This window comes from Moschus berezovskii, chromosome 6 (genome assembly GCF_049115385.1).
Source record: "Moschus berezovskii isolate FMDL1 chromosome 6, NW_MosBer_1.0, whole genome shotgun sequence".
Taxonomy (NCBI): Eukaryota; Metazoa; Chordata; class Mammalia; order Artiodactyla; family Moschidae; genus Moschus; species Moschus berezovskii.
Window position 1 is genome coordinate 54,402,881 of NC_142465.1, and position 14,738 is coordinate 54,417,618.

Sequence of the window (14,738 nt, forward strand, 5' to 3'; positions counted from 1 at the left end):
TCATCTTTTTGACAAGGTCTCGTTATACTCAATTTGCAGACAATTCTTTTTTGGATCTGTGTACAAGTCTCACCTACAATTCCCTTCCTTCCCTGACTATAACATTAAAAATCACAGAAAAATTTTCTGCAGTGAGCTGGAGGTTTATATCATTTTGACAAAAACATTTATGACACTGGCTTTGGATGGAAGTTGGAAAAAAGCACATATTTCACTGAAAAGTGTTCTTTTTAGTAACACTTGTGCATTTTTGCATTTATGGCCACAGTTTCTACATCTGGTGATGAGGTTTATTTAGGTCATTGTGTGACCTTATCAGGTAGGTCACACATGATGACTTTGATCTGCTGAGGAAAAATGCACCTTCAGTCTCTATTCAATCATCTTCTCTTCGGCTCCACTAGTAAAAGGAACCCAATGTACATTTTACAGAATCCAAGAACAAAGATTTCAGAGTGGTACACAGGGAATTAAAATGAGCATTTTGGCAAAGAATTGTGGTACTTACTGATTAAGGAAGGCAAAGAGGTACCTCATCACTATAAGGACCGACCTGGGCAACGTCAGGAGCAGTTTTCGGATGTGAAGTGCCCTCTCATAGAGATTATCTATTCCTACAGACAGAAGAGGACATGGTTAGAATCCTTTTACCAGCCACATTTAAAGCAGAACGTTGTAGCACCCAAATTCAGTACATATCTGAACATAAGCAACACTTTGCCCTCAGGTGAGATGTAGTTGTAACCAATAAAGTAAATCAGTGAGTGAGCTGCTTGGGTGTACGCGAGGACCTCTCTTCTGACTCATCACTGTTTTCTCTGACTTCCATGGGCTTGGCTTTGAGCAGCTGAGTCTTCTAAATTTAAAAATAATTTTTCGGTTGTCGCTGTTTCCACATTTTGCATCTGATATGGTTTAAACTCTTTTGCTGCACGTTAACTAAGGTAACTTTTTGGGATAGGATACCTCTCCCTTTCCATGACTAATTCTTCATATATGTATTTATTAATTACTGTGACTCAAGAGTCTCAGTAGGATCAAAGGACTCAATAATCAAGTCATCAACATTTCTACCTAACTCAGTCTCAAGAGTCCCAGAGCAATTGGTTTGTCTTTCATGACAACTTCATGGGACACTTGGAAAACCCACACTATACAGAGAGGGAAGATGGAATACCTAGAGATGATTTGCAAGGCACTGAGAGTTTGATGTGGTGAATTTTGCATCTATAAATGCAAAAGGAACCACGTTTAATATAGTATTGATCTTTAATGTTTTTCAAGTTCCATAGGGGGCCTGTCATCTTTAGGCTAGAAGAATATACAGGTATTACTTCCAAGAGGCTTCATCTTAATTCATGCTTCTGAGTTCTAAACTCAATTCCTTACTCCTTAAGGGCAGTTTCAAATTTTTATTTAAAAAGAATTGGAACAGATATTTACATATTAATTTCAAAGCAGCATTATAATAGGTAGAAACGTCCATTGATAGATGCGTGGATAGACAAAATGTGATATATATTCACAATGAAATATTATTCAGCCTTATAAAGGAAGGGAATTCTAATACATGCTACAACAAGGATGAACCTTGAAGATCCTATGCTAAGTGAAATAAGTTAGACCCAAAAGGCCATACACAAATATTGTATAATTCCACTTATATGAGGTATCTAGAGTAGTCCATTTCACAGAGAGAGGAAGTAGAATGGTGATTGTCCGAGCTGGAGGGAGGGAGGAATGGGGAGTTACTGTTTAATGGGCAGAGTTTCAGTGCAGCATGAAAAAGAGAGTTCTGGAGACAAACGGTGGGAAAGTTGCAAAACAATGGCAAAAAGTTCAAATGGCCATTCCTCTGAAAATATCAGCTCTTCTGTGACACTGTTTGTAAAGGTGTTTGTCAGAAAACAAATAAGAAAACATAAGATGCAAATTTATCCTTAAGGAAGAAAGGGAAGGAAATTCCTTGGTGGTCACATGTAGAAATGGCTTATGTAAAAGCAGGCAAATATTTCTGAACTCCATAGCCCAACAAGCAATAATCAAGCGGAATTTAAAGGCCCTGATGGTAAAGAACCTGCCTGCCAATGCAGGAGACTTAAGAGATGAGGGTTCGATCCCTCATCTGAGGGTTGGGAAGATACCCTAGAGGAGGAAATGGCAACCCACTCCAGTATTCTTGCCTAGAGAATCCCATGTACAGAGGAGCCTGGTGGGCTACAGTCCACGGGGTCACAAAGAGTTGGACATGACTGAAGCAACTTATCATAGCACGCAGGATATTTTTAGGTTCAGTGTTAGGTTTTAATAATATCAAAGTATCAATCAACTGTGTGTATAATAGTATATGTGTGTGAATGAAAAGGAAAGAGAAAAAGAGCCCTTTTAATATATTGAATAAATCTTAGCCCTGAGATGATTTACCAGCTGTTCTTCTAGGTAAGAAATGAACTGCTTATAAATCTTTCTAATTAACCATTAACAGATTTACAATATATTTAGGTAAATACACAGAGATACGAAGTAGATTAGTGGTTGTCTAGGGCTGAGGGTGATGGTGGTTATCAGTGTTTGCTAATTGGGGTTTCTTTCTGGAGTTCTATGAATTAAGCCATTGAGTTCTTTCCTAGTTAACAAGCAACATTATAGATATAAATATATAAATAATGTCTCTCCTTTTGCTGAATTATCAAATAGAAATTAGTAAAGAAACTAAATCTTAGCCTAAGGAGCCTTACCTGTTTCAATACTAAGCCTACTAATCATTTTTGCAGAGAAAAGGAATCTTTGAGAAGATCATTGTAAGGCAGCAAACAGAAATTTTGAGCTCAAAGAGAAAACTACTGTGTATGGCAATAAAGCTGGAAGAATTTTTAGCAACAAAAACATACATTGGAAAACCAGGAAAAGAGTTCAAAAGCTTTTTCCAGAAAACCATCAGATATAGGAAACAGATTTATGTACCAAGAGGCTAATCATGGTATTTTTGTATAACTGCAAAATTACTTTTGGAAACAATCTAAATTTCTAAAACTGGGGAATTTGTAAAGTAGTTTATGAAGAGAAAATATAATTTTTAGTAACATTTATTGAGATACAATTCATGTCTTTTAAGTATACAATTTGATGGCTTTTAGTACATTTGAAATTGAGCAACCACGACTTCAGTCCATTATAGAACATTTTCATCACATCTAAAAGAAATCTTATATCCACTAGCAGTCATTTGGCATGATACAGCTTTTTTTAAAAATCAAAAGTATGCAGTTGTGGTATATCCACATAATGGAATATTATTTGGCAGTTTAAAACAAGTACTGACATATGCAACAGCATGGATGAACCTTGAAAACATGCTAAATGAATTAAGCCCGTTAAAAAAGACCATATATTCTGTATCTCGTGCCTTTGTTGGTTTTCTGTGAGCTGTGGTTTCTGGGAAGTGAGCAGCTCTCATTCCTGTAACTCTTGTAACCCAGTCATTCGTGTGCCTCCTTCATGAGGATTCAGGGCGGCTGTGGTGCTGTTATCCCTCTGATAGGAACTCAGCGTAAAGCCCCAAAGATCTGTTACTTATTTTTATTTCATATTGTACTATATTTTATTTACAGTGTTATGGTTGTTTCAGGTGTATAGCAAAGTGATACAGTCATATATATATATGTATGAATTAACAAAAGCAGTTCCCATCTTTTGACGGGGAGCTTGTAGTTTATAATATAAATGGCATTATTTTGAGAGAGGGATAACTTAGGTATGGCATTGGGTTTTTTTTCTTTTTGCAGCTTGAGACAGTTGTAAAATAACTTAATGTAGCTTTTTGCAACTGTGTATTCTATTTTTTTCATTTGGTGAAATTTTAACTTATAAAAAAATAAAATAAAATAAACCTTAAATATGTATATATTTAACATACATAATTGAAAAATCTAAAGAGCACATTGTTGAGTAAAGAAGCAAATTACAGAAATATTTTTTAAAAAAATAAAAATAAAAAAGACCATATATTGTATAATTTCATTTATATGAAATAGGCAGAATAGGTAAATACACAGAGATACAAAGTAGATTAGTGGCTGTCCAGGGCTGAGGTTGATGGTTGTTATGAATGTTTGCTAACTGGGGTTTCTTTTGGGAGTCATGAAAATGTTCTAAAATTGATTTTGGTGATTTTCCTAATCTTGTGACTATACTAAAAACCACTGATTTGTACATGCTAATGGATAAATTAATGGTATTAGAATTGTCTCTCAATAAGACAATGCTTTAAAATACATAGGAAATTGTGCTATTTGCAGAGACATGAATGGACCTAAAGACTGTCATACAAGATGAAGAAAGAGAAAAACAAATATTGTATATTAATACATATATGTGGAATCTATAAAATGGTACAGGTGAACCCGCCTGCAAAGCAGAAATAGAGACACAGATGTAGAGAACAAAGGTATGGACGCCACGCGGGGAAGAGGGGGGTGAGACGGACTGGGAGATTAGGACTGACATACATACACTGCTAAGTATAAAAGAGATAACTAATGAGAACTACTGTATAGCACAGGGAACTCTACCCAGTACCCTTTGGTGGCCTAAATGGGAAGAGAGTCCAAAAAAAGAGGGGATGCATATATATATGCATGGCTGATTTGCTTTGTTGTACAGCAGAAAACAACACAATGCTGTAAAGCAACTATGCGTGCATGTGTGCTCAGTTGTCTCTGACTCTCTGCAACTCTTTTGGATTGCATCCAGGTTCCTCTGTCCATGGGACTCTCCAGGCGAGTATACTGGAGTGGGTTGCCATTTCTTCCTCCAGGGGATCTTCCCGACCCAGGGATCAACTCATGTGGCCTGCACCTCCTGCACTGCAGGCAGATTCTTTACCACTGAGCTATTTTGGGAAAGCCTCAAAGCAACTATATTCCAATAAAAAAATTTTTAAGAAATACATAGGTGTATATATATGATATATCTGGGAAAATATTAAAAAGGTTAATATTATCTTTGTGCATAAGAATTCTAGATTTGTTTTACGCATTTTCTAATTTTTCTATAGTAATCACATGTTAGTTGCATATTATTATTAAAAAACAGTGATTGGCTATTGGATGATTTTAAGGAATTATTTTTTTTAAGGTATGAAAATGGTTTTGTGGCTATGTTGTATAAAAAAAAGAAGCATCATCTCCCAGAGATACACACACCCAGATGAAACGATCTCATGTCAGAGGGATGACACAAAAGCAATGTATGTGGGACAAATCTGGCTAACACATGGAAACTGTTAAAGCAAGGCAATTATATTATTTATATGTAAATATATCTTTATGCATCCTCTTGCAGACATCTGAAATTTTCTACAATAAATAAGTCAAAAAGAAGGTAGGTTACAAATGGGACAGTATAGTTCCATTTCAGCTTTTTAAAAACAGTGCCTGTGCATATGACTATACACAAGGATCAGAATGTGTACACATACACCACTGATTCTCTTTGGGTAGTGGCATTATGGGAGAAGTATTCTATGCACTTTTTAAATATTATGTTTTCTATAATGACTAAATGTTGGTTTTGTTGTTGTTGTTCAGTTCCTAATTTATATCTGACTCTTTGTGACCCCATGGACTGCAGCACACCAGGCTTCCCTGTCCTTCACTATCTTCAGGAGGTTGCTAAAACTCTTGTCCTTTGAAGCGATGATGCCATCTAATTGTCTTGTCCTCTGTCTCCCCCTAGGTAAAAAAAACACCCTCCTAAAAAAAGATGTTTCCTTTTGTAAAACCAGTCCCCTAAATAACAGCACATAACAAAGTACAAATGCTTCTTCTGGGCTCACAGCTCCGAAGCAGCCAGGAAACACCATGAATTGCTTGAGCAGCTCTACTAGAGCAAGTCACTTGGATCTTTGCCCTAGGGAACCTCAGAGCCATAGTACACGGATATTCCAGAAGCTGCCCAGACTGTGTGGGTATGATCTGGAGCAGTCACAAAACCATTCATAAAGTGGATGGTTGTTTTAAAAAAACAAAAAAACCCTTGGGTGAGAAATGGAGACACTCTCAAGTTTATTTCAAATTTAGATTGCCTTTGATGTCTTTATCCAGAGAAGTAATTTTTAAAAAGAAACTTGTAGTGAATTGGGGATGAACTGCACATTGGAAAAAAGAGAGAATGCTAAGACAAATTTTCTTTTACTACATGTGCAAGCTTCCAGAGAATATGGTATTTAAAGGCATATGAATAGCACAATAACTCACCCCCCCCACACAATGTTTCCTGAAACAATTCAAAAACAGGTAAGCAAAAGGTAGCAGGTGTTCCAGAGACTTATGTAAACTCTTAGAAAAGATGAAAAGGGTAAAACTCTTAGAATAAAAGATGAAAAGGGAAGTTTTTCTATACAAAATATCACATGAAATTACCTTAATAGAGAAAATAAAATCCAATTAAGGCAATACTAGGAGATGACATGGACAAAAGCAATCGATCTCCATGAGACCTCTCTCCACTAACATTCCTAAGTCTTTTGCTTCTATCACAAACTTAGACTGAATTTATTTGTAAATAAATATCTTATCTCTTCTAGTATATTTTAAACCTCTTGAATTCAAAAGTCAAGCCTTTGAATCCTGAGAAAGTTTTGCAACACTGTAGGCAATAATCATCAAAAGTCTGTAATATTAATGGAAGGATATAATAATGAATGATATAACCATGTTCAAATAATTTATTGAAAATCCAGGAAAAATACAGGTATATCATGGTCACATTGGTAAGAGAAAATGCTTGCCTAAAGATAAATCAATAATAAGCAGGAATCCCCTTTTAAATAGATTAGATGTTGGAAGAAATGGGGTTGCTATACATGGTGCCATTAAGTGTTTTTGAAAAATATTCCATTCTGCAAAATGTAGCACTAAAAATAACAGGACTTATGGGGAAACCACTGCACAACATCTAAGAATCTGTAACTAGAGAACTAACAAAAACATTAACAACACTACTTAAATTACTGGCATAGTTAAATCTACTGGTGTGTGCACCTAGCAACCGGAGCAGCCTTAGTCGCCAGGGGCTCCCGCTTCTTTGAGAGGTTGGTCCTGTGGGTATTCATTGCCAATAGAGACTATTTTCAAACAAATTAGCCCGAGGATTATTAATCCATTTTTCACTAATCCATTGTTTAAATACAGGGGGAAATGTCTTTGCAGCTTCTTTATGTGCCCCTGTAGCATTTCATGTAAGGCATTCTTTGCAATAAAAGAAAGATATTTCTGTAGATTTTCCATTGTTTTCCTTTATGATCTTATTTGGCTTCACATCTCCTTGTAAGAAAGCTTGTCTTTGATTGTAACACATTTACTGTGCTGGGAAAAATCATGCTGGTATCAACACAATGTCTGGGTTAAACTAACATCATTTCTAAATGCTTGTGAATTAATTATAACAAAGAAATACATATTTTGAACAGGGAAGACTGGTAAATGGCTAACCCAGGTATTGGCATATGTGACCTGAGTTTGCAGTAGGAGTAGCGGTGACAGTTGTAATGATGACAGCATATACTGAAGCTCATTGTGTGCCAGGCATGGTGCTAGAAACACTGAGTATGGATTGTCTCCTTTTGCTTCACACAGACGCTATGAAGTAGATAAAGAAATATATATTTAAAAAGATTAAATATTGATCTCTGCCCAAGGTTACAGAGCTACTAAGTGGTGAAGCTAGGATTTGAATCTAGATCTTTCTGCCTCCAAGGCTTCAGCTTTTAATAACCATAATGAAATAGTATTTCTCATTCAATGAAAGTGTGATGTGAATCTGCAATAGTAACTGACAATGGAGCCCAGTAGTCTTTACCCAGCTGGTGTGGATGATATGTGTATGTAGAAAACCACTGAATATTAGAGAGTGCTTATAATTTTTTGCAGATATAAACTTTCTGGCTAGGCTGGTGAGGAAAATCTTTGCACATGGCCAAAGGGGAATTCCAGAAGTATGACAGCTTCTTCTCAGTTCTTTCCAGCTGGGTCAGAAGCTGCTGTGATGACTCAAGCTACGTGAGGGCCATGGAATGGACACACAGGCGTACTTCTGAATTCCACACAAGCATCAGACTGTACAGGGTGGGGGTGGAGGTAATTATGATCGGGGAATTCCTACTCAGTGAGATCTAGGACTTTAGGCATGGTTGCCAACAAAATGATTTTGGGGGAGGGGCCCTCCCTAGTGGTCTAGTGGTTAAGAATCTGCCTTCCAATGCCTTCCTGACCCCTGGTCAGGGAATCGAGATCTCAAATGCCTCGGAGCAAGAAAGTCAACACTCCATAACTAAAGAGTCCGTGTGCCACAGCCACAGGGCCCGTGTGCTCTCGAGTTTCTGCACCGTAACTAGAGAACCTATGCACAACTAGAGGGAGAGAGCCATGCTTTGCAACGAAGAGGCTGCACACTACAATAAAAGATCCCATAAGCCACAACTAAGGCCTGATACAGTCAAAAATATAAACAAATACTTAAAAATGACTTTGGGGGAATTTTGACTCCTAATTTAAATTCTATTTAACTATGCATTATGCACTTATCATATGTCTGGCATTAACTATGCCAAGTGTTTTGGCTAAGGAACATAATAATCCATCAGGACCTCACACGCCGGTGGAGCTAAATCTAGGCATTGCCTTGAACAGATTCCGTGCCAGGCACTCTTCTTGGCATTTCATATGTATCAACCCATTTCATTCTCACAACCCTATGATATGTAGACTGATGTTCTCCCGATTTTATAGATGATGAAACTGAGGTACAGAGAGGTTAAAAAACTTGCTGGTGAGCAATGTGGACCTAGGATATGGACCTAGGCTGTTGGAGTCTAGAACCTATGTTCTTAGCCTCTTCTTACTAGCCTTCTTCCTCTTACTAGTTCTTCCTCTTCTCACTAGCCTCTTCTCTAGTAGAGGGAGACACAGAGTGGTTAAAAAATTGTAATGTGGGGCTTTAAGAAAAATTACAGACACAGGTACACAATGGAACGTGAGTAGAGAGAAAGTGACCAATGCTGCCTCAGGTGCTAGGGTGGATGGCAGTTTGGGAGGAGTGCCAGTTCAGCACATCCGTCCCTGTGGATGTCAAGTGGCCATGAGGGCCAGCAGATACAGCAGCACCGGCAAAGGCACGGAGGCGGGAAATGGTCCAGCATGTCTGCAGGTTGCTATCATTGAAACAAGTCAGCCAAGCAGGTGGCAGGAGATGAGTGCACGAAAGGCGAGCGATCAGAGGGAGGAAGAAATTATACTATGAACTGGCCAGACCAAGGAGTCTGTTTTCAGGTGGAAAATAACGAAATAGATTTTAAATGGGTGGGGAGAGGTGGGAGGTGGTGACGGTAATATCAAACTCAATGTGCCCTTGTGAACCTAGGCTTTTGACTCCAACAGCTTAGGTCCAAATCCTAGGTCCACCTTGTTCACCAGAAAGTTTCTTAACCTCTCCGCACTTCAGTTTCATCATCTATAAAATCAGGAGAACATCAATCCATCAATCATAGGGTTGTGAGAATGAAATGAGTTCATACACGTAAAGTGTCAAGAGGAGTGCCTGGCATGCAGTATGTTAAGGAAAGAGGGCAAAACATAGGAGTAGGATCTCCTAGTGAGAAACCAAAGCACTGGTGACGGGAAAGGGGAAGGAAGGGTGAGTAGAGAGAGTTTTTGGGGTCGCTTGGACTTGTTGATCCAGGTGGGTAGTGGGGGAGATGCGGGGAGGAGGTTTGTTCATTAGAGTAAAGCTTGATTCTCACAAAAGCCCTCACTGTGTAATTTAAGTTAGTTCAACAGCCTTGCCTGGGAATGTGGACTTAAAGGGACACTGAGTTTATAGACATATGAGATGTGGCTCATTCCTAGTATTATTATTTTTACCTTCTTTCCTATAGTGTCAAGAGCCCCCCAACCCCTGAAAAAAAAGCAATGCTTTGCTCTGCTGATTATGGGTTTCATAATACATCATACACGCTCCCAGAGCCACTCTGCCTATTAGCTGGGGATGCCCACTGACAGATAACTACCACCTACTGTTCCTGCACTGTAATAATGATCATTTATCTCCTTTTACCTTTTTTCCCAAGTAACAAAGATGGTGGAAAAGACCAACAGCCAAAAGCCAAAAAACAGTTAACATTTCCATGCTTACAGCTTCCTCCTTGCCTTCAGTGAGTTGGCACGTGCTTCTCTGCTCCTTCCCAGCTACTAAGTGGGAAGCTCTTGGGCTCTATGGAACCTGGGTAATGTTCAGGAGCAGAGCCCACTCAGTGAAGGGCGAGGCCACAGCTGGGTGGATGAGTCATGCTGGATCCAAGACAAGTGGTCTCAGAAATTTGGTGGTGATGGGGTAATGGTTGGGGAGGAGGATACGGGGCTGCTGCCTTTCCCAGGAAATTGGTTAGTCAAATAATTCTGGTGGGGAAAGAATTGAGAAAAAAAAAAACCAAAACATAGCCCACTTACTGACACAAGAAATCAGATCGTTAAATCTTTCCTTAGGAAAGAGGGGGTTTTCCAGCCCACGGAAGTAGAGCTTTAGAACGCCAGCAACTGAGTTAATATCACGGTTACTCTGGTCATCAGCCAAAGGGTTTTCACCTAAAAAAAACCCCAACAAATTAGTTACATGCATAATGCTTCTCTTTTTATTTTTAAACAAAAATGTTTCTATACTCACACACATTTCTATATATACACATATGTTTTAGTTACATGCTACTAAAAGATTACATGCTACTAAAATTAAAATAATTGGTTTAGATATTCTACCCCATGATTAACCTAAAAATAGTTGGCCAAAATAAAGCTTTTTTTATATCATATGCTACCAAATAATCCCTTTCAAATTACCTAAAAACTTAAAATATTGTGGGATTTATAATTGGAACGAACTATTTTTTTTTTTAAAGCTAAAATCTGTAATCTTAGTTTGACATGAATTCAAATACTATATTCTGTGTCTCGTACCCTACCAGGGAAAAAGAAACAATATAGGTCTGTCTGGCTATGCTATATGGATCAGGAAAATTTATCAGAAATATTATAGGACTTAACTAATTGTGAATACCTACCATTAAATACCATTAAATAAATGTTTCTCAAAGTGAATGGTAGTGTTCATAGCACATTTGAAAGTTGACTTCAGCAGTAGGAGATTTTGAAATCAGACAGGAATTTGAAAACGTACCCTTAACAGTACCAAAGAATGTGTATAAAAAGTGGGAACTTTATATATCACAAACATTAAATTACATGATCCTTTATGGTGGGTGCTTTTAAAATATTAGGTAACTGACCTGACTAGTCCACGTTCCTGAGAACTAAACTGAAATAAAATTCTTAAGAAGTTCAACACAATGTGCAGCTTTAAATCAAACTCCGTTTTTTATTCATAGGTCTGCTCTTCTAAAGTTCACAAAAATTGTACACTGAATTTTAACTTTCCTTTGCCTCTTGGGGCAGTTTATTTTCAGGGACTTGTGGTTCCTTTTTCTCTGCTTCTAGGGCAGGAAATCACTGAACATGAATTCACTAAAACAATTTTTTTTTTGCCCACTGTGAGAAAGCCTCACCCAAAGAGATCACAAACAAACAACAAATACCAGGGGAATGTCCAAGGAAAAGAAAGAAAACCATTTCTGCCTACAATGGTTGGCACAGGAACCTGATGCTTTACTATATTTCAATATATCTTGAATATGGTCCGTGTAAGAGACTTGGACACTTAGCTCTTGAGGGGTGACGCCTCTGCTCTATACATAACATCACTCAGAGGATTTGGAAGAGGAAAAACAATCTGGCTCCAAGTTGACCTCTTCAACCACAGTTTCAAACTTGGCTTCGTACCAAGTCTGAGTCAGGACAAATGGGACCAAGAGAGGTGGCCCTGTCTCCACGCCATGATGTCCCTCCCTCTGCATCCCTGGCTTGATTTTCAGGCAAGGGCAGGAAGGTGCAGAGGTATCCAAAAGTAGACATAAGACAAATCATTTTAATAGGAGAGCATTATGAGCTCAGAGCCACCACTTAAGAGTTAAGCACTTTGATGGCTAAAACCTATTTCTCACACCAGTCCTAGAATTTTGCAGATGAGGAAACTCAGGCCAAAGTAAGAGATCAGTCACTTGACCCAAATCACACAATTAGTCAATGCAGAAGTGTGATTTGATTCTAGGTCTGCCTGATACTCATCATAATGTGCTAATGAACAGTTTAGGAGGACTTATTTGACAGTCAACTGGGATCAAGAATAAGGCACCAACTAAGGTCACAGGGAAGGAGTCTGGAGATGGCAACAAGAGGAAGGATGGTTCCTGACAAAGGGAGTAGACAGGAAGCTGGGATGAGTCACCTCAAACCCCTGCTATGCAGGCCCACAGCTGCTCTTGCCGCTTTTCCAGAACCCCTTCATGAGCCACCTTTGACAGCGTGCTGAGGATTACCAATGCTGGTCCTAAACCAAGGATACAAACCCATATGCTTTTCTAGACTTGATAACAAAGCCTTATGATTCTGGCTTCATTTCTCATCTATTCTTAATTCAACATCCAAAAAGAAATAAATGCAGAGAAAGGTTTTAAAGACATATGGGATGAGTATGCCACTTTACAGAAAATGATGACTTTTTAACAAAGTTTGCTTATAGGTACAGACGTGCAATTACCTCTCTCAAATGAGTTTTTAATATCATTGACTTCCACCTGGGAACCAGACACTCTGAAAATCCCCTGATGCTGAAGACCTAAAGAGAACAGAAGGGAAAGAACATGAGAGATTTCATCACATCCTCCAGGGCCCCTCTTTTCCAACCATTAAGTATTGAAAGGAAAGACACATTTACTGCAAGACTCCTCGTAATTGTTTAAGGTAAGAATACTGCATTTTAGGGCTTACCATAGAGATTTATGAACCGAATACAGCTTTCCACAATGAGGGGGATGATCTGTCCTGAGTCCTGGGTCAAGAGATGGAAGCCAGTTAACAGCAGAGCAGAGGCACAAATCACACATAGTAATAAAGCTTATAGTTTAACCCTTATTAAGGAATGCTTTTCATTCTTTTAGATGATCATTTCCAAACACACGCCCTCTAAAATATTCTTCAAGGGCCAAATATAAAATTATATACGACCAAAGGTATGTTTCAGTTCTGAGGCAAACCAAATTAAATACATTGAAGGCAATTCGGTTTCAACTCACTCTGCTATGCCTAAGGATGTCATAGCTAATTCACCTTTTCTACTTGATGTAGGTTCACATACCAAAATGAATTGTGTAAATCACTTATGTTTAAAAAGGTTACTTACACAAGTAATTAATCTAATGGACCTAAAAAGAGCTCAGTATATTCTAACCGTAGCATCTTAGGACTGACTGACTGTACTAGTCAACAGACACAACCGTTCAGCCATCTCAGGATCCTCTCTGTGGCACCCCTGAGAGTCCACCATCTAGATGGTCACAGTTATAAAGGGTTTATGTGTTTCCAGATGCATAATACGAGAATTGCTTTATAGCTGCTCATGATGTGTCATGTATTTATTTAGTTTGCATCAGATCTGACTCACCCTCTAAGGATTTTTCATTGTTATTTTTTCATGTTTTAAGGATGGAGAAAAAAAATGGCACCAATGTGCACCCCATTAGATCTTGTTTTCTTAGAAGAAACATTTCTTGGCCTTCTTTCTCTACATCTTGTAATATAGGCATCGCACTCTACTGAACAAATGCGAATTCTGCAAATGTAGTAAGACATGTATAGGATGACAAATGAGATGAAGGAGCTGCTGAGGTCACAGCTAAATATGTGTCAAAGGCATGCACTCCATGTAGTTAAAGAAGGTTACCGACTACGGAGTTATGTTTCATCTACTTTTCAGACTCTGCTCTTTCAGGAATTAGAGCTTTAAAGGAAGTATGAAGGTTTCAAATGATTAGCTGAAATTAGGTACTAATTCATGGGGAATTTTATTCTGCAACACAAGAAGAATTTGGTTGCCTCAATATGTTAGAACAATTAAGAATCCACTAACCTTTCCAATTAAGAAACAGTGGAAGGAATGGGAATAGACTGTAGTCTAGCAATCTAACTTTTTACTGTTCCTAGACTGGGTAATACACTTCTAGAGGGACAGTTTCATTTTCAGCTTTAAGACAATGTAAACAGTGTATAAACCAGTTAATGGCTCAGTTACTTCTGGAGCCTGCATTAAGTTTCTCTAATTAGGCAATTTGTTTCAGGAGCATAAACTATTAATTTCTTAAAGAAGATCCTGAAGAATAAAAATGCTTTTTAAATGTGAACTAGTTGGCTCAGGAATGGCCATATTATTTTATCAAAACTTACTGACTATGAGAGGGGATTTTTCTTTAGGATACAAGTTTGTTTCAGGTGATGTAACCTTTATATGAACAATTCCTGTAACACTGTAATCTAGAAGAGCAACAAATGTTTAAATGTAAATGATGAAAGGAGACTATTAGTTGGCAACCTGGCTGAACTTAGTATTAAAATGAAAAGGGAAACCAAGAATAAAAGGTTATTAAAAGAAAAATGTTTGCACTAAGAAAGTTCTAAATACAAATGTCTTCGGTTTTCATATTATTTTAAAAATATTTTCATCTTTACTCAGGTAATTGCTAATCCTTCAGCTATCATTAGTATTTCATTTAATATAATGAATTTTGGAGTCAAGAA

General features: G+C 37.9%; 1 protein-coding gene across 1 annotated transcript in view; it reads right to left on the reverse strand.

Annotated features, from left to right (window-relative positions):
- The window catches only part of SRGAP1 (SLIT-ROBO Rho GTPase activating protein 1), a 327,863-nt gene that overhangs the window by 31,256 nt on the left and 281,869 nt on the right, over positions 1-14,738 (reverse strand). The window contains exons 13-16 of the mRNA XM_055395643.2: positions 12,936-12,996; positions 12,706-12,783; positions 10,506-10,640; positions 509-614 (exon numbers count right to left, since the gene is read on the reverse strand). Of these exons, the coding sequence (XP_055251618.1) occupies positions 509-614; positions 10,506-10,640; positions 12,706-12,783; positions 12,936-12,996 (380 nt within the window). The remainder of the gene's footprint in view (positions 1-508; positions 615-10,505; positions 10,641-12,705; positions 12,784-12,935; positions 12,997-14,738) is intronic.